We start from the raw sequence: 25,257 nt of genomic DNA, 5'->3' as shown, positions 1-25,257 counted from the left end.
TACTGAAAATCAAAGGTACACTTCATTTTAACATGACTAAAAATTCACCTTCTTTCTGCAAGAACGTCATTATTTCAAGTAAGAATGAAAACTAAGAAGAATACACACTATAGTCTCTCTTCTGCTTAAAGGTATTTTCGCTCTTATTTCCACTATAAATGGTTTAACTAAGAAAGTACAGCAAAATCCCAGGAAAATATGAAAGTTCTTTAATGTACCAATTTTTATATTGATCCTGCCAATTGACTCAAGAGCTTTACATATTTTCTGTTAGTTAACTCAAGTCAGGACACTCCAAAAGCAAATTCTTCTATTGCAAAATCTTAGATTACAGAATACTCTACTCCCCCAGAAAACCTGCAAATATCATCCAGGTGCAAAAACAAAACTTTTTAAAAAAATAAATTGTTATTAAAGCCTACGGTGCTGGAGGGTTTTGTTTAAATCTTATTTGTAGTTCCTTATTTGAAACAAATACATTTCTATACCCATTAATTAAATAACAGACACTCATATTAGTTGAAACAAATTTCACTCATATGTAGTTTTATACAATTAAAGATACAGGCTATATCTACATGATTTTATGCAAAATTTAATTAGACCATCTAAGGTTAAAAGTACTATTATAATATAAATTCTGCCCATTTTCTCCAGTAAAACAGAGTGCTGTGAAAAGCCTATTCTCATCTCAATGTATTAAAATTATTACAAACCTACGCCCCTTGAATATAACTATGAAATACACAAATCTAATTATTTTACTCATTCCTTTACAATAAAGTTTAATTTTGTCTTCTACAATTTCATACTGGGTATTAATCAATGAAAAATCTATACAGTTTACTCATCCACTAAAAAAAAAAATCTGCAATTAACTCTCCATTATTAACTTATTTACATATATTAAGTTCTCTTTGGTCACTGTGACAACTGACTTTACACCCTAGCATTTATCACAAAGAAAGAAACTGACATCTATTGGCAAGTGTAATATTACTTTCAACGTACACAGCACAGTAGAACTTTCAAAACATATATTGTCATTTAAATAAACTATCTTAACAAATAATGATTTGAGAGTACTCCCCAGTTTAACACTCAGCTGAGGCAGCAAGAGCTATCTATAAGGATAAAATTAAAATGGACTGGCAACAGAGATGTGTAACTTTGCAACAGCCAAGACACACATATCTTTGATTAACGATAAACAAGAGAAAACTATTGATAAGATGTAAAGTCAGGAAAAACCAGCATCTGAATCTGGTTGAAATATTCATATTCTGTTCTAATTCACTCCTCTGTAGCCCACATACGTGGGAGAAATGGAAAGATTCCTCTATTTCTCTACTTGTTTTAATTCTAATAATGAGTGATATAATTATAATGTCATATATTAATGCATAAGATCTGTATAAGAACAAAGAATTGATATGCTCAAACAGGCCATGTAATATCCAAAACTTACTATATTATGTATATACATTTGTGAAGGAAAATGTTATTAACAAATCTATGCTCCTTCAAAACTTTTAATTTCTAAGTAAAACAATAGAAGATCCTTCCCAGTATTCTGTTTAATAATTATTAAAACATCAGTAAGTTTCTGATCAGCAGAAAATAACTGACTGATAAGTAGGTTGATGTACTCATTCATTCAAAAAGTATTTAATGAGAGCCTGCTTTGTGCCAGCCAATGTCCTAGGTGCTGGAGATACTAATGTAAAATTTGTAAATGGTGTATATTAGACCTTGTGATAAAACAAAAATATCTCAATGAACATGATCTCCATTACTATCTCTGTAGATCTCTGAGAGAAATAATTACAAGATCAAGGAGATGAGTTGCATACTGTATTCTTCTTCATAGGCTATCAAATGACAAACTATGTATTACAATGAATTATTATGTTATATATAGTACAGAATATATTATATAATGTATGCAATTACTTATAGACTGTAAGACATTATCAAGAACACAAGCTCTTACCAGAACGGAATAATGCCTACTATCCAGTGCTTAATACATGGATAAACATTTGATGAGTAAGTGTGTAAATAGTTGTGATATTTCAGGAGATGCAGCAATATGATTGGAATTCCCTGCACATAACAGAACTATTTCTGCAGCATACACATAACAGAGTCTCTGCAGAAACAGCCATAGTTTTGATGGTGAGTGTTAGAGGTTAAAATATAAGAGTGAAAACTATTGCTTTAATAGACTGTAGTTTAAAAAAAAAAAAATCTAACCCCAGACTCCCTGTAGACTCAGCCCCTGTTGGAATTTCCAGCCTGCTGGCCTGCCCTACAAATGTTGGACTTACCAGCTCCCACAACTGCATGGGCCAATTTTTAAAAAACAGATCAATCAATCAATCAATCAATCAATCAATCACTCTCTCTGTATGAGAGAGAGAGAGAGAGAGAGTGTGCGTGTGTGTGTGTGTGTATTTGGATCCAGAATCTATGCTCGTTTCTGTAAATCCAGGCAGAGTTGTGAAAGGTAGGGGAAAGAAAGAGTGAAAGACTAACACATTTCCCTCAAGAATAATAATCCAGTTATGTCCACAAGTATGGTAGGTTAATTAAGTAATTTAACAACATAGCTACACAAATCTAAATTAATCACAACTACTCAAGAAGAATACATGAGGAAAAACTGAGGTATACAACAAAGCTTCCATAGTAATATGAAGAAAATGTGCTGTGAGTTGAACACATATACCATAAAATTATATTACTAAATAAGATATCCACAGAAACAGAGAAATATCATAATTGAATAAGCATGAAATACTGACGTTATGATTCCAATTAGTCTACTGATTTTATCAAGTAAGTAGTACAAACTCAATGCATATGATAGGAAATAAATCAAGTTGATACATACTTGTGACAAAAAATTTTTTCGTGAAAGTACAGCTATCAAAGGCAGCAATTTTCTCCTGCAATACTACAACAAGGATCCTAAAATTAGAGGAAAAAACCGTAAAGGAAACATTACTGTGAAATTCTATAAACTGAATCATAAATAAGTTAAATCTTCTAGATTTAAATAAGTATTTACCAAAGCAATTTTTAAAAATCAAACATTTCTTATAACATATAGGCTAGAAACATGTGCTTCTTAAATGTAAAAATATAACCACAAAACCCTTAATATCAAGATAGACAAGATTAGAGGAAGAAAAGTGACAGGAGAACTACACCTCAAAGTAAAATTTTATTTTCATTCATTATAAATCAAATGAATCCATCTTCACTAGGAATATATGAGATCAATAAACTGCTGGCTATTTACTAAAAGTGTTTTTCCAGTGCTGGCTCAAAGTCATGGAATTAAACATAAAATGGATTTATACAACATGTCACTAAAATGACTGCTGAATTTCCCAACACAAGAGCCAAAAAAGAGAGGGAGGGAGGGAGGGAGGGAGGAAGAGAGGAAAGAAGGCAGGAAGGAAACTCAGACAACCGTTATTCAGTGTAAACGAGCCATTTCTGATTAATGATATATTAAAATTAATCAGAATCTGTATTTCTCCCAGAGATTTATAAATAATGAGGGAAAAGTTATAAATCTTCAAAACTAAAATGCACCTGCAATGAAGTTATTTCATAAACTACATTTTAGAGTATTACTCCTTATAATTGTTGTTAAATATTTAACTACTAGATCCACCCATTTAAAAATATCAATTTTTAATAATTTAATATGTCACTGGATAATTACATTATCCCAAAGTAATATGAGTATATCTCCTATGTCATATATAACTTTGTGTTTGATATCTTGGAGTATAAATATGCATTATAACTAGATCTTCATTACGAATTGCATACTATCACTGAACAAGTTTTCTTTGTCCTGTTTCATATTTTTGTACTTGAATTCAAATATTTTTATCATTAATATCAAAGCCCTATTCTTTTAGTTTATATTTCTCAGGTATGTATTTACCCTTCCTTTTATGTTTAAACTTCCTAAGTCACTTTTTGAAATGTCTCTTTAAAATCTAACCTGAGAATCTCTTATTATAAGATTTATTTTCATTTTCCATGTTCCATGAGTTTGCTCTTTGATGAGAAAGATTAATAATTTGCAGCCATGACCTTGATAAGACATTCAGCATCATGGGGCTAAGAAAACCTATTTGGTCCCTCTTTTAGCTTCACTGTGAAGTGTAAAAAGAACAAGAATATTTAAAAGTCTTTTTTACATTCCAGAAACAAGCTGTGTTTTGATGAATGCTATCAGGAAAATAACATTTCCCATCATAAACCAGTAGACACATAGAAGCACATAAATTATACAAAAAGTTATGTATAAAAAGTTATGTTATACATGTAAAAAGTTTCCTCAAAGCAATATTTAACCTCCATATGTTTGCTTGGGTACTTTTTATTCTCTTCCAGTTCATTTTTAATTCACTAATGGCTCAAGACAAAAAGTTTGAAAACATTAAGAAATCTTAAGAGCTACTTCTATTTGGTAGAATTCTGAAGACATATTTGTGATTTTTTATTATTATTATATCAAAGTCAATGATAATGGAAACGTGCTACGTGCACAGGAGGTATGTTATCTTGCACAAGAAACACATGAAAAATTGCTTACCTTTTGTTGCAATGCAGATCATAGATCGGTGTTTTAAACTGAATGGACTTGACCATCTCCCCAGTACGAAGTGAATATAAATCCACACAACAATAAGGTGGACTTGTGCTAAAAAAACAAACAAATACAAAAGCCATTATATTTTAAAAGGTGGGAGGGCCAGCAAATTTTCTTACTAACATAATACAAGCAAACTTATTAGGACATACACTCCAATCAAAACTCATTTCAGGAATGCCAAATGAAAAAAAAAATATGAAACATTCAGCCAATTAATACTGTAGTAAAGAAAAACCATAAGATGATCTCAATAAATGTGGAAAAGCATTTGATAAAATTAAAACCTGATCATTAGAAATATTTCATTGATCTGATAAAGGATACCAACCTTAAAACTAATCAACAAAATTAGCAATCACGTAATAGTGAAAAACTGAAAGATTTCACCCTAAAATCAGGGGCTGGAGAAGAATACTTGAGAATATGGCCTCTCTACTCAACATAGCATGGAAGGTGTATGCATAAGAAATTACTACAAGAAAGAAATAAAGCTGCTGTTATTTGTGAGAACCTGACTATGTAAGTATAAAACCTAGTAACACAAAGTTGCAATATATACACAGACAAACCCATAAGAAAAGACAAATCATTAATATATGGGTTAACACGTAGATTGACACAGTTCAACCCTAACCAAGAATCTATAAGAAATGAGACCTCATTCTAAAATGTACATAGATATGCATTCCAAATGATAAGATTTAAATTATAAAGACACTGTGTTCCTGACACTACAACAGATGAAGAGATTGGCGTTTCCACCTTAAGAAAGCAGGAAAAGCAATATAGCCCAAACTTTTTGAAGAGTATCTGCAACACTGGTATTTTCCTTTGTGTCTAAAAATAACAATAAAAAATAGCAGTATAAGAGAAAAAGAAAAAAAGAAAGCAGAAAAAGAAGAGCACGTTAAATCAAATGAAAGTGGAACGAGGGAATTAATAAAATACAACAAATCAATAAAATAAAACTTGAGTAAGCAAAAGAAAAAAATGAATGAAACTAAACCCGATTCCTTGAAATAGATAATTTGAATATCCCAACATCTATAAAAGAAACTGAACTCATAACTTAAAACCTCTCACAAAGAAATCCTCAAAAATGGATTCATTTATAAATTCTACCAATCTTTTTTTTTAAAGTTTAGATATTCTACACAAACTCTTTTATAAGGTAGAAGAGGAGTCACCAACTTATTTTATGAGGCCAGTAACACCTGATCCCCAAAATAAACAAATTCTTCATAAGAAACTACAGATATATTCATGTCTAATAAACATACATCAAAAATTATCAACAAGGTACAAGAATGTAAAGCAACTATATTCCAATAAAGAGCTTAAAAAAAAAATCAACAAAATATTAACAAGTCAAATCCAGCAACACAAAACCAGATGAGGTTTTTCCTAGAAATAAAAGATTGTTGAATAGATGAGAACTTCAACTTGATGAGGGACATCTACGAAACACCCACAGATATAAGACTGACACTTTCCCTGAAAGATAAGGAACAACACAAAACTGTCTACTCTAACCATTCCTATTCAACAACAACCTAATTTGTAAATCCTTATGAATCATACATATGTTTAATTGGTTTTCATCAAAGTTACCATATAATTAAATGATGGAAGGATAGTGCTTCTAACAAATTTTGTTTTAAAAATTACTTAAATTAGATTAAAAATTAGATATTTGCATACAAAAACTAAACTGTCCCCTAACTTCTATGCAAAAATTAACTCAAAACAGATCATAAATCTGAAACATAAGAACCAAACTAAACCGCTTCTAAAACAATACAGCATAAAACTTTATTCCTTACACAAGAAAATCCATGAACATAAATGTAATTGACAACACAGAACTTAAGAAAATTAAGAACTTTTCCTTGTTAATATAGATATAAGAACATGAAAGGCAAACCCTATATTGTGAAAAAGTGTTTTTGAAAATGTACATCTGACAAATGGTTTGTATACAGAACACAAAAGGAACTCTTTACCCCTCAATAATAGTGATACATGCATTTTTTTAAAATGGCGATAATATCTTGAGACACTTTACCAAGGAAGAGACAGAGATAGCAACTAAGCACTTGAAAAAATGTTAAATATCATTATCATTAATTGTCAGCGAAATACAAATTAAAACCACTAAGGAATACCACTACTAGAATGGCTAAGATTGCAGCTGAAGACTGCAAGGCTCTCATACACTGCTGCTGAGAATGCAAAAAGGTAGTCACTTTGCAAAACAGTTTAGCAGCTTTATAGAAACACACTGAGGTCACGCCTTGGTAATTTGTTATTCATAATATGCACAGTTAAATGTCGATGAATAGGTGAATGGCTAAATATACTGTGATATATTCAAGAATAGAATATTAATAATAGAACAAACTGTCCATAAATGAATTTCAAAACCATTATGAAGTTGGGGGGGGGGTAGAGGTCAAACATGAACATCTACATATGCTATGGATCCCTTTCAATGAAAAGCTAGAAAGGTAAAACTATAATAACAGGAAGCAGATCAGTGGGTGCCAGGGACCGGAGAAGGAGGGAAGATACTGAGAGCAAAGTGGCATGATGGGTGCCACTTTTAGGGTGATAGAAATGTTGCTATGTTGTGACTGTGCTAGAGGCTTACACAATTGTGTACAACTGGAAGAACTGGGAGAATCTAGTAAAACCTGAACTTCAATCTCTAAAACTGACACGAGGCAAAAATTCTTTTCTTAGTGTTCCCAACTAATTAATCCAGTCCTCTGCTGAGAAGCAATGAGTTAATAATGAATGAAATCTAACATTTTGCCAGACCAACTGGGAAGGAAAAAACAGCTTGTCACCTTCAATTAGCAGCTCATTATAGCCACGGTACACTAGAAACTTGAATTCTGATCATTTCACTGGCATCCACACAATGTCACAACTGAGATTCTTCCTGCAGAAAGCCTTCAATAGAAGTAGACAAAACAAATGCTATGAAGGCTCAGTTTAGAGTTGAGCGAACAAGACTTGGTAGTTCTAAAATTCTATTTATATATGGAAAAAAACCTCTTATTCAATGCCTAAGAGAAAAAGATAAATCTTTCAAAATCAAGAGTTTTCAGAAAGTCATACATTCATAAAGGAGTCACGCTATCTGCCAATAACACAGTTGTGTACACGCCTGACATATCCTTTTGTTCTCTATTTTCTCTCTTTTTAAAAGCCCTGACTATTTCCCTGGGACACAGCAAGACAATCTTAATTTTCCTCATGGGTAGGCTGATGAGAAAGCTTTCCATAACATCAGCAGTATGCATGCCCCATAACAGAAAGGACGTGTGTTATACTACAATATACAGACAAGAAACAAGCTTTTACTTTGTACTCTAGCAATGTCAAAAAGCTGTATATAGAAGTCTTCATTAGATTTTTAGAGCTCAAATGGGTTAACATTTTCACAAGTTTGCATCTGACATTTAAACGTAAAGTTGTGACTTCACTTTAAGAGAAACATAATTAATACTTTAAGGGAAAAAAGTTCACATAGCAATGTACAGAATCTAATTTAGAATGCAACTGAATCTATTGCAAGCAAAACCAGAGTTGGAAAGAAAAGCAGAAATGACATAATTTGTATTGTTAAATGATTGGTTAAAGGACTCTAAACTGTGCCCAGGCACCAGTGCCTTTCCAACACATAAATATCAACAGGGATAATGTAAAGTTATTTAGTACTTTTATGATAAATATAAAACAGAAATGAATACAAACTCTCCTTAACTGACCTTTCCTTTACCTAAGTAACTTGTTTTATAGTGAGTAATCAGGACATATATTGAAAATTTTTGCATTGGAGCAACTGTTACCTGCTGTACACATGACCTATACACATAAAGGAAGTTATAAAGCTTTTATTAGCAAAGGACTAGTCCTCCCAGAGCCAAAGGTATGGAATTTACAGAGTTCGTTCATTTCAGTGAAGAGAGCTGACTACAATTATTTAAAGAGTAAAATTTTTTAAAGCTTCCATTACTGAAAATGAAAAGGTTAAAATAAGCAATGATATAAAACAAAATAGTTAAATTAGATTTCTTAAAAACAAACCCAGAAAATAGAGTATAGAAGATAAACATCAAGAAGAAAACACTAGGGACTTCCCTGGTGGCGCAGTGGTTAAGAATCCGCCTGCCAATGCAGGGGACATGGGTTCAAGCCCTGCTCTGGGAAGATTCCACATGCTGTTGAGCAACTAAGCCTGTGCGCCACAACTATTGAGCCCGTGTGCCACAACTACTGAAGCCTGCGTGCCTAGAGCCCGTGCTCCACAACAAGAGAAGCCATTGCAACGAGAAGCCCGAGCACCGCAATGAAGAGTAGCCCCTGCTCGCCATAACTAGAGAAAGCCTGTGTGCAGCAACAAAGACCCAACGCAGCCAATAAATAAATAAAATTAATTAAAAAAAGAAAACACTAAACGTTTGCATCTATATATGTTTCATTTCTTACTTTCTCTGTAATCCTTTTCTCATCACCTTAAAAAAGTTTTAATATGCTTTATTTTTTTTAATTAATTTATTTATGTGTTGGCTGTGTTGGGTCTTTGTCGCTGCGTGCGGGGTTCCTTTCAGTTGCAGTGAGTGGGGGCTACTCTTCGTTGTAGTGCGCAGGCTCCTCACTGGCTTCTCTTGTTGCAGAGCATGGGCTCTAGGCACGTGGGCTTCAGTAGTTGCGGCACATGGGTTCAACAGTTGTGGCTCATGGGCTCTAGAGCACAGGCTCAATAGTTGTGGCACACAGGCTTAGCTGCTCCGTGGCATGTGGGAGGATCTTCCTGCAGCAGGGATCGAACCCGTGTCCCCTGCATTGGCAGGCGGATTCTTAACCACTGCACCACCTAGGAAGTCCTTAATATGCTTTATTTTTTAGAGCAGTTTTTGGTTCACAACAAAATTGAGCAGAAGGTACAAAGATTTCCCATATAGCCTCTGCCCCCATTCATGCATAGTCTACCCCATTATCAAAGTCCCCTACCAGAGTGGAACATTTGCTTCAACCTGTAATGACACACCATAATCACCCAAACTCCATAGTTTTCCTTATGGTTCACTCTTGGCGTTGTACATTGTATGGGTTTTGGACAAATTTGTAATGACATATATCTAACATTACAGTAGCATACAGAATAGTCTCACTGCTGTAAAAATCCTTTGTTCTCTGCCTATGCACCCCTCCTGACAAACACTGATCTTCTTACTGTCTTACTCTATTGCCTTTTCCGGAATGTTGTTTAGTTGGAATCATAGAGTATGTAACCTTTTCAGACTGGCTTCTTTCCCTTAGTAATACACTTTTAAAGCTTCCCCCCTTTCTTTTCATGGCTTGATAACTTTTTATCCTGAATAATATGCTATTATCTGGATGTACCACATTTTATTTATCTATTCACCCACTAAAAGACATCTTGGTCACTTCCAAATTCTAGCAATTATGGATAAAGCTGATATAAACACCTACATGCAGTTTTTTTGTGCAGACATAACTCCTTTGGGTAAATATCATGCAGAACAATTGTTGGATTATATGGTAAAAGTATGTTTAGTTTTGGACAAAACTGCCAAACTGTCTTCCAAAGTGGTTTTACCATTTTACATTCCTACCAAAAATTAATGAGTTCCTGTTGCTCCACTTTACCAGCATTTGATATTGTCAGTGTACTGAATTTTGGCCAGGTGTGTAGTAGTATATCCTTGTTGTTTCCCTTTTGACATATGATATGGAGCACCTTTTCATATGTTTATTTCACATCTGTATGTTGTCTTTGAGGTGAGGTCTTTTCCCCAATTTTTATCCAGTTGTTCATTTTCTTATTTTTGAGTTTTAAGAGCTTTTGCATTTTGGATAACAGTCCTTTTTCAGATATGTGTTTTGCAAGTGCTTTCTCCCAGTCTGTGTTTTCAAAGAGTGGGAGTATGTAATTTCAATGAAGTCCAAGTTTTATTCAGAAAATTGAATCTTTATAGGACAAACCTCAGAAAAATTTCCAGAATGAAGAAGAAATAAGAGGACTTCCCCAGTGGCTCAATGGTTAAGAATCCACCTGCCAACGCAGGGGACACAGGTTCGATCCCTGGTCCAGGAAGATCCCACATGCCATGGAGCAACTAAGCCTGTGCGCCACAACTACCGAAGCCCGAGCACTCTAAGGCCTGCGTGCCACAACTACAGAAGCCCACATGCCTAGAGCCTGTGCTCCACAACAAGAGAAGCCACCACAATGAGAAGCCCATGCACCACAATGAAGAGTAGCCCCTGCTCACCACAACTAGAGAAAGCCCATGCACAGCAATGAAGACCCGACAGAGCCACACAAAAAAAGAAAAAGAAGAAATAAGAGATGAAAGACATCAGATTAAATGAACTGAACATAGAGATTCAATTTATAAAAATTCTTAATCCTGAAGAAATTCTACCTCAAGACTGCACTATCAATCTCTATCTGGTAGTTTCCAGCCTGCTAGCCTACTCTACTTCTTACCTGCCTGCCCAATCACACAAGCCAATTCCTTGAAATGAAAATCACATGTGTTTGTGTGTATGTGTGTGTGTACACTGAATGATATACTGGGGAATCTAGAATACAGTACACATGCTCAGAGCCTACGCTTGCTCAACAAAGAACTGTGAGGACATTAGTCTTGCATCTCTGACTGAGCTTTTGACTGCACAAGCCAGAGCTAAAGGCTAAGGCAGAGTAGTAGATGGTATTACTACACACTCAAAGGACTGTTCCAAACATAGCCTTTACAAAAAGAGTTTGAAAAAGTCAATAAACAATGTGTGGCTGCAGACATCAACAAGCAAAACAGCAAACCCTGGGGAGGGGAGGACAATATCATGTTCACTGTTGCTACATTATGATATTCAAAATGTCCACCATTTGACAAAAAATTGAAAGGCACAGAAAGAAACAGGAAGGTATAGTGCATCCAAAGAACAAAAATAAACAGAGAAGCTGCCACTGAAGAACCTATACAAAAAACTTAAGTCAACTGTCTTACATATGCTCAAAGAGCAACAAGAAATTACAGACAAAGAAATAACGGAAAAGATGAATTCACGAATTGAAAATATCAGTAAAGATACTGGTTCCTTATGAAAAAGGAACGACCTAGAAACAATGGAACAGAATAACAGTACAATAACTGAAATGAAAACGGCACTAAAGGTTTCAAGAGCATATCTTAATATCAGAATAGGCAAATGAAAGAACTCACAAACTTGAAAATAAGATACATAAAACTATACATCAAAGAAACAGAATTAAAAAAAGGATTGCAGCTTAATATTGACTTAATGAACTAAACTTAACCAACTTATAGAAGACTCTACCGAATAACAGTAGAATATACATTATTCTTCTTTGAGAGCTACAAAACAAGTCTCACTAAATTTAAAAACAACAAAGACAGTCTCTTTAACCAATCTGGAATGAAATTACAAATCAAAAGCAGAAGGAAAATTGCAAATTCATGAATATGTGATATTAAACATAGCGTCTCAAGCATAGCACCATATCACAAATATGTGGAATTAAATAATAAACAGTCAACATCACATTAACAGAATGAAAGGGGGAAAAACAACATGATCATTTCAACTGACACAGAAAAAGCATTTGCCAAAATTCAACACCCTTCATGAAAAAAAAAAAAAAAACCACAGGAAACTAGGAATAGAAGGGAATTTCAAAATACAATAAAGGGCATTTGCAAAACACTATACTCAACAACAAAAGACTGAATACGTTTCCTCTAATATCTAAAACAAGAAAAGTATGCCTACAGTCAATACTGTATTGAAAGATCTAACCAAAGCAATTAGGCAAGAAAAAGAAACTGAAAACTTCTAAATTGGAAAAGAAATAAAACTATCTCTATTCACAGACAACATAATGCTATGTACAGAAAATTTCAAAGAATTCACAAAATAGTACTAGAACTGATAAATTTAGGAAAATTTTAGGATATAAGATCAGCATGCATAAATCAGCATTTATCAATCCAAAATGAAAGAAAGCAACTCTAGTTACAATAGCAATGCAAACGCTATCAACATTCCAATGGCTTTTGCAGAAGTGAAAAACCAACCTAAAAGCAAATGAAATTGCAAGAGGCCCCTAAAAACCAAACAACATAAAAAAGAACAAAGTTGGAGGCCTCACATTACCTGATCTCATTACAACAAAGCTACATTAATCAAAACACTGTGTTACTGACATTAGATATATAAACCAAAGGAATAAAATTCAGAGCCTAGAAATAAACCCATACATCTATGATCAATTAATTTTTGAAAAAGGTACCAACTATAGTCAACAAACTGTGCTGGGAAAACTGAAGTCCACATGCCAAAGTGGGACTACTATCTTAAATCATACATAAAAACTAACTCAAAATGTATTAAAGACGTACATACAAGAGCTAAAACTATACAAGAAGAAAATATAGGGATAAATCTTCATGAGCTTGGATGTGACAATATTTTCAGATGTGACACCAAAAGCACAAGTAACAAAAGAAAAAAAATTATATCAATATTTAAAACTATTGTGTATCAAAGGGCAGTATTTTAAAAAGTTAAAAGACAATCAAAAATAAGAAAATATCTGCAAATCATATATCAGATAAGGGTCTAATATCCAGACTATATTGAGAACTCTTACTATTCAACATCTAGAAGACAAATAAACCAATTACAAAATGAGCACAGGATGTGAATAGACATTTCTCCAAAGAAGATATACAAATGGTCAATGTATATGAAAAGATTATGAAAATGACTGACCAGTGGTGAAATGCAAATCAAAACCACAGTGAGATACTACTTCACATCCACTAGGTTGGTTATAACAAAGCAATTGAAAAGGAGCAGGTGTTCAGAAGGACAGAGGAAAAGTAGAACCCCAGTCCATTACTGGTAGGAATGTAAAGTGGTGCAGCTGCTATGAAAAGGTCCAGTGGTTCCTCGAAAAGCTAAAGACAGAATTACCATATGACCCAGCAATACCACTCCTAGGTCTATACCAAGAAATGAAAGCATATATTGACACAAAAACATGTACATGAACACTCATATCAGCATTATTCATAACAACCACAGAGTGGAAACAACCCATATGTCCTTTTAAATGATGACTGCATAAACAAATTGTAGTATACACATACAATGCAATATTATTTTGCCTTAAAAAGAATGAAGTTCCAACTATATGACGTTCTGGAAAACGCAAATCTATGGAGACAGTAAAAAGATCTACTTCTACTTCAAAATAACATTTGGTTGCCTTTTCACTTATTTATTTGAACATTAAATTTCAGCAATGTATCTAGAGTTATGATTTACTGTTTACTCTTGCAATCTATCAAATTAATTTCTTTCCTTTAAGTAATATATGGACAATTACGTTAAACTAATACACTTTTAAATAAATTTTTACTATTATAAACTATTCTGAAACAAATCTGAGTGGGCTTCCATTCTGCAACACACTGAAATTGTTGGCGTCCTTTTATTAAGCCAACATACTTTTATTAGGACAACAGAGAGTCTCCAAAATAATAAAACTTTTAAAATGCTAAGCATTAAGTACTTCTAATCAAAAAGTTGTTTAAATTTTCATTAGTTATATCAGTAATTTGTTCTTAATTGAGGTTACACAGTGAAAAGACTTGACCAAATGTACGTAACCACATCATTTGGTTGAGTGACTGTCAGAACTCTCAATCCATGACTTGTTAGTTTTATACACAGATAATACTATACATGTTGTAAACATGGGGAAATATTCTGACAGTCTGTTTCAGATCTAACAATTACTATTTAAGGAAAAAGCCAGCAATACAGTTAGACCTAATCAAATGAACCACCAAATGGAGCAAGGAGCATGAACTGGTCAAAGAACAGGAATTAAAAAACATTTTTAGGTATGTGCAGTTAAGTATTCCTATTGAAGTATATCTTTCCATAAAGGAATCAATAATCCCTTTTCTAAGGTCAAACACTAGGTTATTAGCACCTAGAAAATGAGGAATGACCTAGGTATCTTGGGCTTTTTGTGAAGACTTAGAAAGAATGAATGTGACTTTATCTTTGAAATTTAAACAATGATTGAAAATGGTGTATTAGATAGGTGCAAATTATCTTTTGTGCCTGACAGAAAACAAGTCACAAATAATACACATGAATCCCCTAAACTTATAACTTTCTATCAAAAATACTTAACTTTTGAGTCTCAGAGTCTATTTTTAATTTTTATAACACTATGTTTTTTCTTAATATTCATATATTTGATTAGAATCATAGCCATTTCTTACCCTGGACAATGTTTTCAAAGTAGTTTTTTTGTAATGCAGTACAATGGGCATCACGTTAAAGCTTTTATGATTTGAAAATTCTAAACATTAATACCATTTCCTTTACAAAGACTTTTATTATTTTTATTCATGATATTTAACAGATTGAACCAAAATTAGGAAAAGCGGAACAAAGTATTTGAGAAAGTGACATTTTCCAAGAATGTGCATGTATAAGTGATACACAAAATAGCGAAGACATTTTAAATCTACCACAAATTGCAAGAAGCATGGAAACACTTATTTTTAAATGGGAAAAAGCTGCACAACCTTCAACATGTGTTACTGAATCTAATCCTTTAAATATAAGAGGAAAATTTTTGATAGTATTACATTATTTGTATTCTTATCCAGCGCCTAAAGAACAAAAGCCAGTTGGTGGCGTTTTTTATGAAGTAATTAAAAAGAAAAAACCAAGAAAATGGAAACTTAACCATATTAAAGGCTAAATTTGTGATTAGCCTAGTTAATAATAACATTTTTCTTCTGCAAAGTTCAGAATAAACATTGGGTAATTAAACCTTCCAACACTACTACAAGTTGAAAGAGCAGTATTAACAATGCTTTTGCATGGGCAGGTAACTGGGTAAGAAGGAGTAAGTAAAGTCTCCACATGAAAACAGGAGGTAATGTAAAACTGGGGCTGGAATCAGATGTTCTTCAATAGGGTTGGACACTACATAAGAAGCAAACAGGTAATACACTGTATTTTCTAAGTAAGATTCTATTATTTGCAATTAAATACAAAGATGAGTTAGAAATATCCTACCTTCAAGGAGATTTCAAAAAATATTAGCTGTTTTTTTTAAGGATAGAGAATAAAGTTATAATACAATGAAGTACATTTAATAAACCACAGTGAAAAACAAATGCAATGGAAATTCAGATTATGGAAGAGATGTTACAGGGAACAAAAAAGTCTGCAGGTTAGTACATATCATATATGAACAATATAAACATTATATAATTTATACATTTATAATACTGTTTTTTATTTATACCTAAACAATCTTTGTCCACTAAAAACTATTCCTAAATACAATACTTAAAATTTTGTTTAGGGGACTTCCCTGGTGGCTCAGTGGTTAAGAATCCACCTGCCAGGTAACGGGAACCCAAGGCCCTATGATGCCCCTGCCCAGCAGAAAGTAGCCAGAAAGATCATCATCACTTTCCCTTACAAAAGTGGTTCCCGGGCAGGGAGGGTGGGGGGGACTCAAGGGGGGGGAGCCAAGGAAGGGAGGGAATATGGGGATATGTGTATAAAAACAGATGATTGAACCTGGTGTACCCCCCCAAAAAAAAATTAAAAATTAAAAAAAAAAAAAAAGATTATACCGCAATTGAGCTGGAAAAAAAAAAAAAAAAAAGTGGTTCCCAAACACCTGAGAGGGAGCTAGGCAGATAGACAGACATAAGCAGGGTATCCAATAGGGCCAAATAATTGGCCCTTTAAATAAAGAGTGGGGGATATGTGGTGTGCTCCAAGGACAAAGAATAAGATAGACTCAAAGGGCCAATATTGCTGGAACAAAGAGATACAGGACTCCTATCACTCTGCACAATGCAAAAATTGCAATGTCCCCAAACTTTCCCAAGCAGCATGCCATGTCCCTTGTTCATTCCATATAAGGAAAGATATTGGCCCCATTTTTCTCCCACTCAGCACACTAAAAGTATATATACCCTGCCCAGTCAGCAGATAACTGCAGGTTCCCCAGCTATAAAAACAGGCAAGCAACCCATGCTCAGGGTCGACTTTCCCTGGCTACCAGGAAGTCGGCCCACTGTTCTTGCAGCGTCCCTTCTAATAAACTCTATCTTCCTTGCAAAAAAAAAAAAAAAAAGAATCCACCTGCCAATGCAGGGGACATGGGTTTCATCCCTGGCCTGGGAAGATCCCACATGCTGAGGAGCAACTAAACCCGTGTGCCACAACTACTGAGCCTGTGCTCTAGAGCCCTCGAGCCACTACTACTGAGTCCTTGTGATGCAACTAGAGCCTGTGCTCCGCGACAAGAGAAGCCACCACAATGAGAAGCCCATGCACCACAATCAAGAGTAGCCTCCACTCATCACAACTAGAGAAAAGCCCACGCCCAGCATTGAAGACCCAATGCAGCCAATTAATTAATTAATTACTTAAAAAATTTTGTTTAGGAAAAATTTTCAAAAACTTTAGGGTATGAGAGAGATCAGCAAACTATGTCCCAAATCCAACACCCACTGCCAGTTTCACTGGAATATAGCCACACCCATTTATTTATTTTCTATGGTTAAGTAGTTGCCACAGAGACCATATGGTCTGCTGAGCATTTTGTACATGGCAAAAACAAAACAAAACAAAACAAAAAACACCTTCGTGGGACCTCCCTGGTGATCCAGTGGTTAAGAATCCGCCTTCCAATGCAAGGGACAAGAGTTCCATCCCTGGTCGGGGAGCTAAGATCTAACATGCTGCGGAGCAACTAAGCCCACATGCTGAAACTACTGAGCCTGTGCACCACAACTAGAGAGCCTGTATGCTGCAACAAAGAGCCTGCATCTCACAATGAAAGATCCTGCATGTCACAACAAAGATCCCATGTGCTGCAACTAAGACCCGACATAGCTAAATAAATAAATAAATAAATAAATAAATAAATAAATAAATGGGAAAAAAATCTTTACTGACCCCTGAAATATAGTTCTCCATTTCCAGTGTAACTGGGTTGCTTTACACTGTCTTTCTCCAGGGTCTTTTAAGCATGTGCTTCAGTTGAGGGGGAATATGAGGTGAGCTCGAGTTCCTGACATATAGGAACTCTACAATGATATATTTCGGATTAACCATTCTGATGTTAGACATTTCCTCCACTGCATTCCTTTGCTTCTCTTATTTGGGAACTATGCAGATGTTCTAATTTTCTTCCCATTGTGCTCAAGCTCTCATTTTATTCAGTTTTCTATCTAGTCTTCCTTCTCTACCTTTTAATTTCTTTGTCAGTTCTGTGATGCATTGTGGGGCTTTTTTCCTTTTGTTTCTTCCCATAGGTCATGTCTCTCATGTTATCTCACCCTGTCTTCCCTAAGTTCTTGTACTTCTGTTTTGTGCTCTTCCTTTATAGAAATAATTGTGAAATATCTATTTACAATTGTGAGCTTCTCCATGGCAACATTATTCTACTGACTGGTCTTCAATTACCAATAACTTGTTACTAAGTTATTTTCCATTTGTCCATTTCATGTAAGTTTTCAAAGATAAGTTGTTCCTAATATTGCTTATTATCTTTAATGACCATAAGATCTGTAGTAATGCCCTTTCATTCACTCTTGATATTAGTAATTTGTGTGTTTCTCGATCAGTCTTATTAAAGGGTTATCAATTTTATTGATGTTTTCAAAGAAAGTTGTTAACTGATTTCCTCTGTTTGTCCATTTCCTTTCATTAATTTCCATTTACTATTTTCTTCCTTTTACTTATTTTAGGTAAACTTGCCCTTCTTTTTTAGATGCTTAAGGTGAAAGGTTTTAGACTGACTTTCCTTCTTGCCAAATATGAGCATTTAGTCCTATAAATATCCCCCCCCGTCCCTGCTTTAGTTACATTCCATTTTTCATATGCTGTGTTTTTTCAATCTTCCAATTCAAAATCTGCTCTATTTTCCGATCTCTGCTTGACCCATTGTTTAATTTCCAAACATTGTACAGGTTTTACAGAGAGATGTTTACTACTCAATTTTAACTTAATTGCACTGTGGTTATAAAACACACCCTATTTTTGAGACTTGCTTTATCACCCAGCATATTATCAGTCTTGGTCTATGTTATATATACCGTATATGGATATAGTATTCTATAAATATCAGCTGAGTCAAAATAATGTTATAGTTGATGTCTTCTATATCCTGACTGGTTTCCTATCTCCTAGTTCCATCATTTACTAAAAGAGGATTGCTCATCTCTAACTTTTTTTTTAATTGTTGATTTCTCTATTTTCCTTTCAGTTTTAATACTGCTTTATGTATTTCCATAATTCATTTATTTTTAAACATATTTGAATAGTCAAATTTTAAAAAGATTGAACATATTCAATGAAGAACAAATGTTTGCCAGTCATCTCCCCTAAAAAAATAAATATTAAATAATAAAATACTCATTACACATCAGTAGGTATTTTTATAATATATAAGTATGGTTATCTAAGGCAACTCCAAATAAATTGGATTAAAGTTCTAGTGAAGTAGGAGGTATGGTACTCTGCTGGAAATGAAAGGGCTTTAAACAAAGTTATGAATGTTTGGAACAGCTAATTTGTCACCTTCTATTACATCTATTTATTAAATATATACACCTTCTAATAAGAGTTTTACCATCCAAATCTAAATAGTTCAACTATCATGATATCTAAGAAAAGTAAAATGTTCATTAGATAAAAGGTTAAAGTGCAATCATTCAAGAATATAGCAAAATCTTCCAAATCTTCAAGAGATGAGATGTTCAAGCCTCATGTCCCAAAAACACAAAGGACAAGTTTGTCAACCTGTCAGAATCTAAGGATCCACCTCCCCCAAAATAAATATCAATAAGAATTAGAACATTTTAAAACCTCTCAACTGGTTTTAACTAGACTAATGAGGTACAACTGAAATATATTCTAATTACTATTCTATATAACATGGTCTAACATGAAGTAGCATGTAACTATGCTAAGGTTACAAAACTAAAACCCTAACATATAGATTTTATTTTAAACTCTAAAAATAATACATGACAATTCATAATAATATACACGTGAGATATCTATAAATAACAATGAACCACATTAACAAATTCCAACTAGTCCGAGAACAATAACATTTAAAACATATAATCAGTTTATCCTAACAAATAAGGAAAAGAACTGCCCACTAACTAATCCTGCCAGAATATTTTCTGTGATTTTTTAAAATCATTCAGAGATATTAAAACATTCTTAATGAAGGAATACAAACAAAGGTACTAAACAAATCTAGTAAATGTCATCTACACAGTTCACGAATTTACATGCCCTTTCACTCAAAAGAACTAGAAGCTTCTGGAGACTACACCTTGTTTATTGTTTTAATACGATGAACATAACAATATTTGTTAAAAGAATCTATTAAGGGGATTTCCCTGGTGGCGCAGAGGATAAGACTCCACGCTCCCGGTGCAGGGGGCCCGGGTTCAATCCTTGGTCAGGGAACTAGATCCCATGTGCATGCTGCAACTAAGAGTTCACATGCTGCAACTAAGGAGCCCACCTGCTACAACTAAGGAGCCCTGGAGCCGCAACTAAGAAGCCTGCAAGCTGCAACTAAGATTTGGCACAACTAAGTAAATAAATAAATAAAATTTTTTTTAAAAAAAGAATCTATTAAGAATTAAGAAAAGAACTGGTGTTAACTACTTGTTATCAATTAACAACTCTCTATGATACTATAATGGTGTATACATGTTTCTCTAAAACCACAGAACATATGTTTGTCCAAATATATATTATATATATATAATGTGTGTGTGTGTGTGTGTGTGTGTGTGTATAGATGCATGTTTGTCCAAAACCATAGAATGTACAAGACTTAATGGACTGAAGAGAGAGAAATTTGGCAAAATTCCACTTAAGAAGTAAAGATATAAAAATGTTTGACATTCTACTTTTTGGATCTCACTTTTCTGATAATAAGTCCCACATCTGTGGCTGCTCTATAATTTTGATTACTGTGCATTTGATAAATACCAATCGTTGTTATAATGACACTACATGTATTATTTCATTTAACCCTTACCTGATCTATTTACAGAGGTAAGCTTTTCATTAAGCATTTTCAGCAACGAAATATCATAGGGAAATGTTTCTATCAACAGGGAAGACATCAAATTTTGAATATTTAATATTTTAAGTTGCTGATATTCATTTACTAATTGATTAGGAAAATGATTTGTAGACATAGAAGAGAAAGACAGAAAACAAAGATTGAAAGCTGTAAACTTGCCTTCAAGAGCATCAAGTTCCCAAAATCTCAGAAAGAAAACAAATAAATCTGCCTCTGGTATTCAGAGTAAATATTATAATTAGCCATAATTATAGTATAACTGTTATACTGTATTCTTGGAAATTAATAATTCAGGATACTAAAATCTTACTTTTGTGTTGGGGGAGGGAAGGATTGGGAGTTTGGGATTCACAGATGCAAACTGTTAAATATAGAATGGATAAACAAGGTCCTACTATACAGCACAGGGAACTATATTCAATATCCTGTGATAAATCATGAAAAAAGAAATATAACTGAATAACTTTGCTGTACAGCAGAAATTAACACATTATAAATCAACTACACTTCAATGAAATTTAAAAAAAAAATAAAATCTTACTTTGTAATTCCCAATGTAAAAGAAAATCAGTTTGTCTCGATAGTAGCAAAAAATTAATGAACTGTTCAATATTTTATAATTTTTGAAGATATATCAATTTAGGGAGTCTAAGTTCTACTACAACCTATTTTGTCCTTTTCGTGGACAACATATTCCTCCATAAGGGAAACCACTGACAGAGGGATACCAAAAAAAACAGAGGCAAAAAAGTTAAAAATTAAAATTTTACTTACTGATTAAGAAATGGATCATAAATACAGTTCCCTAAAAAAAAATGAATTCAATTTTGCGTCTTGATATTATAAAGAAACTTTGAATACCAAAAGAATATACTAAGAAAAATGTGCATGTTCTTTAAGACAGAAGCAATAACACTCCAACAAAACAAAGCAAAATCTTGCTTGAATTTATTTCCCTAGAAAGCAAGCTAATTTGTTAAATGCTTATCTGTCATGATAAACAAAGTATATACAGAATGATTTTGCATATCAACAGCTAAATATAAACATGGTTTGAGAAAAATGGAATACTGGAAATGAGAACACTAAGTCTGGTTCAATTCACAAAAAGATGTTAATTACACCAACTTCTACCAAGCAAGCACAGATGCAAAATATGCCCTACTGTGTAAAAGCATACATGGTTTTATAATTCTAGTGTTACCCTAAAACTTTACCAATGTGACTGAAGTTTGAGCACGAAATCAATACAAGCCAACATATTAAACATGTCAAAGAAGCCTATAGATCATCACAGCATTTAAGACACACTGAGAAATGTAAACAAGCCAAAGCTAATAGATTATATGCAATCTTTTTCTAAAAATCAAGGAATACCAAAACTTACCAAGAGATATTTTAGAAAAGGATATGTGTAAAAACCTATTACTTGTTATTTCCCTTCTTCATACTTAAAATGACAACAGAAAATCTGAGCACTTTGCTTTTATATATTTTTTAGAAGATGACTAAATTGTTCAAAATCAATTTTTCTAATTTGACTTACTAAAGCACAAGAAAATCATTATTTGTACGCTATAGAGTACTTTTGTTTAAAACTTGTGAGGAATATTTACATTCCATTATACCTGATAAAGCCACATTACTGTCCTTTCTTTTTCCTGTGGTATCAGGTTTAGAAAAAAAGCGGATACTTTAAATACTTATAATAATATGCAAGGTTATTTTACAGTGAAGTATAAACTACACTGCAACACCACCAAATGCCTAAGATACAGATATGGTTAAAACTTAAAAGTCATTTTCCAGTTTGAACAGCATTATTACTAATGAAAGGTTACTTTTCTTAGTAGTTAGAACAAAAACGTTTTTCTAATTTGACTGCTCTTATAAAGGTAGATGGAATGGGGGGAGGGGGTTGAGAGGAATCAAACAACAAACAGAAGTTGTGAAATACACACATTACACCCAATGTGGCGAATCGTGATTCTGAAACAGTATGCTAGAAGAGAAATGTATAACCACTTTTCACTAATTAAAAAGTTTTTATAAAAATATATTGGGGAAAAAATATATAGGGGAAGAAAGTGAAAAATTATTTATAATTTTGAAACTGGTAATTCAAAGAAATAATCCTCATTCACAATTCATAAATAAAACTACTATATGAATGGTCACAGATGCAAATATACAAAATGCAAAATACTAAGGTTATATTGGAGCAATTTGTAACCACAGCTTAACCACAGCAAGATGTGAATTTTTGATCCAGTCTTGTAAGAAATTTTAGATTTCATTATGAGGAATAAAAACTCTCTTTATTGTCCAGGATCAAGAAAACTAACATACTACCTTCACAAATTAAAGCTACCTATACAATACCTAAATAAAAGACTGCCAAAATAAATTTCTTCCCTAGTGAAACCATGAATATATTTGCATTACAAAACAATCGTGCCATTAGTGTTTTTCAAGAATTATATAAAAGGTATTTAAGAAGATTAGTGAAGGGCTGGAACTGGAGATACAAGTTAGTACAGACATTCATATGACACAAGGGCAGACTAATTGAAATTTAGATTGTTTCAGAATACATAAAATGCAAGGTCAAAGTATTTATCCTATATATAGTACAGAAACATTGACTTTAAAAGAAAAGGATGAAAAGCAGGTGGTAACAGATGAATGGAACGAAGTAAACGTTCAGCGAAATTAATGGGAAATGTCTCTAAGGTTCTGGTCCCAGTTGGATGGGAGCTAAAAATGGAACCTGGGAATTCCCATTTCAACTTCCAGGATTAAGCAGTTTAATTGTTATCAGTCTGATGCTCTGAAAATGGTTAGGCTTTATGGTGAAAAGCATACTTTAAGATCTAAATCCTCCTAAGAAATGGGCAGAATGTTTCTTCTCACTTCTCAAAAATAACTTCTTTACATTTTGAACCCAGATTTTTAAATAAAGGAGAGACTTAAAAAAAAAAAAAAAAAAGCATACCTCGGGCAAGCCTCAGTTCACTGGATCTGTGTCACATTGATTTATAACAGTTATTTCTTAGGGAGAAAAAAGCACACACAGATGCAAACAATTACTCTATTTTTGTAGGCAACAAGTAAGGTGGGTGGTAACTGAGAAATTTTTTTAAAATCCTGTCACAATATTCTGCTTTTTCTTAAGAAACCCTCCTCACACAACAAACGTTTGCCACATCAGAGAATTTCCAGGGCCTGAAGCACCACTTTGATTCCAGACCGCTGCAGGCATTCACAGGAGGTAATTAGGGTAAAAAGTTCAGCCACAGTTCCATGTCTAGAGTCCTGCCAGAAATAAATTTCCTCTCTATTCACTGGTTTCTACTGTACCCTGCCTAAGAATCATATTGAAAACACATTTATCTTTGTAGAGTTTGTTCCTCTTCTAATTAACGTTATGGCGTTTACAGTGTTTAATAATTTAAAACGTCCCCCATCGCAGCAGTTTTGTCTTTAAGAGTGGAGGGCTGCCATTATCATTTTTCCCATATTGCTGCTTCATTTGACAAGTGACTCACAGAAGTATGCGGTGCAGCTGTTTTCATCAAGCTCTCCGGTCATCATAAACTTTACTTTTATTTCCTTGTTTGAAAAAGGTGCGTGGATGAAACTGACAAACAGATGCATTCAGTATGTGTTCGCTGAAATTTTTCAGGGAAAGGAAGACTAATAAATAAATAGAATGAAATACGAAATGTTACTTTAACACATATAAATTTATATTTCATTATTTCCAGAGATAAATACGTTATGTTTAAGTAAGTGATAAAACCTAAATATATCACACATTTAAGCACTTAAACATTAAAAAAAAAAACACAAAACTCCAAAGGGACACTCAAAATACTGTCTCTTGTTCATTTGTTCATTCCTCTCCATGTGCACATTTATCCGCCCCCACACCCGCAGGCCCTAATTAATATGCCAGTTATTGTATAATAACTGTTTTAACCTTCTTTGGATATTGTGTTTGAAAAACAAGATGTTAGTAAAAATTACTTGAATGCCAAGAAAAAAAGACTTGTTATACCAAAAGTTAATAGCAAAGAACAAAATCAGTTAACATTAAGATACAAACACACTCAAAAGACTAAAAAACAAAAACAAAAACAAAATCTTGCTTCTAGGAAATTATATTGGTTGTGACAACCACCTTGAAGCCAGAAAATTTTTAAAATAACAATAATCTGTTTCTAAACATAAAACAATACTTCAAGTCATTTGTAATTTTTTTAAAGTTTTTCAGCAGAGTATAAGTCCAATGGAGTTTTTGTGTATTATTCCTCTGTATCCTAAGGTATAG

The 25,257-nt window shown here is 33.4% G+C and overlaps 1 protein-coding gene across 9 annotated transcripts in view; it reads right to left on the bottom strand.

Moving 5' to 3' along the window:
* Positions 1-25,257, bottom strand: part of BCAS3 (BCAS3 microtubule associated cell migration factor) — a 546,169-nt gene that overhangs the window by 414,768 nt on the left and 106,144 nt on the right. For all 9 annotated transcript variants that reach the window (XM_057713964.1, XM_057713962.1, XM_057713969.1 and 6 more), the window contains exons 8-9: positions 4,625-4,732; positions 2,897-2,973 (exon numbers count right to left, since the gene is read on the bottom strand). In XM_057713964.1, the coding sequence (XP_057569947.1) occupies positions 2,897-2,973; positions 4,625-4,732 (185 nt within the window). The remainder of the gene's footprint in view (positions 1-2,896; positions 2,974-4,624; positions 4,733-25,257) is intronic.

Source organism: Hippopotamus amphibius, chromosome 17 (assembly GCF_030028045.1).
Source record: "Hippopotamus amphibius kiboko isolate mHipAmp2 chromosome 17, mHipAmp2.hap2, whole genome shotgun sequence".
NCBI classification, from domain to species: domain Eukaryota; kingdom Metazoa; phylum Chordata; class Mammalia; order Artiodactyla; family Hippopotamidae; genus Hippopotamus; species Hippopotamus amphibius.
This window is presented reverse-complemented; position numbering and strand designations above follow the sequence as displayed.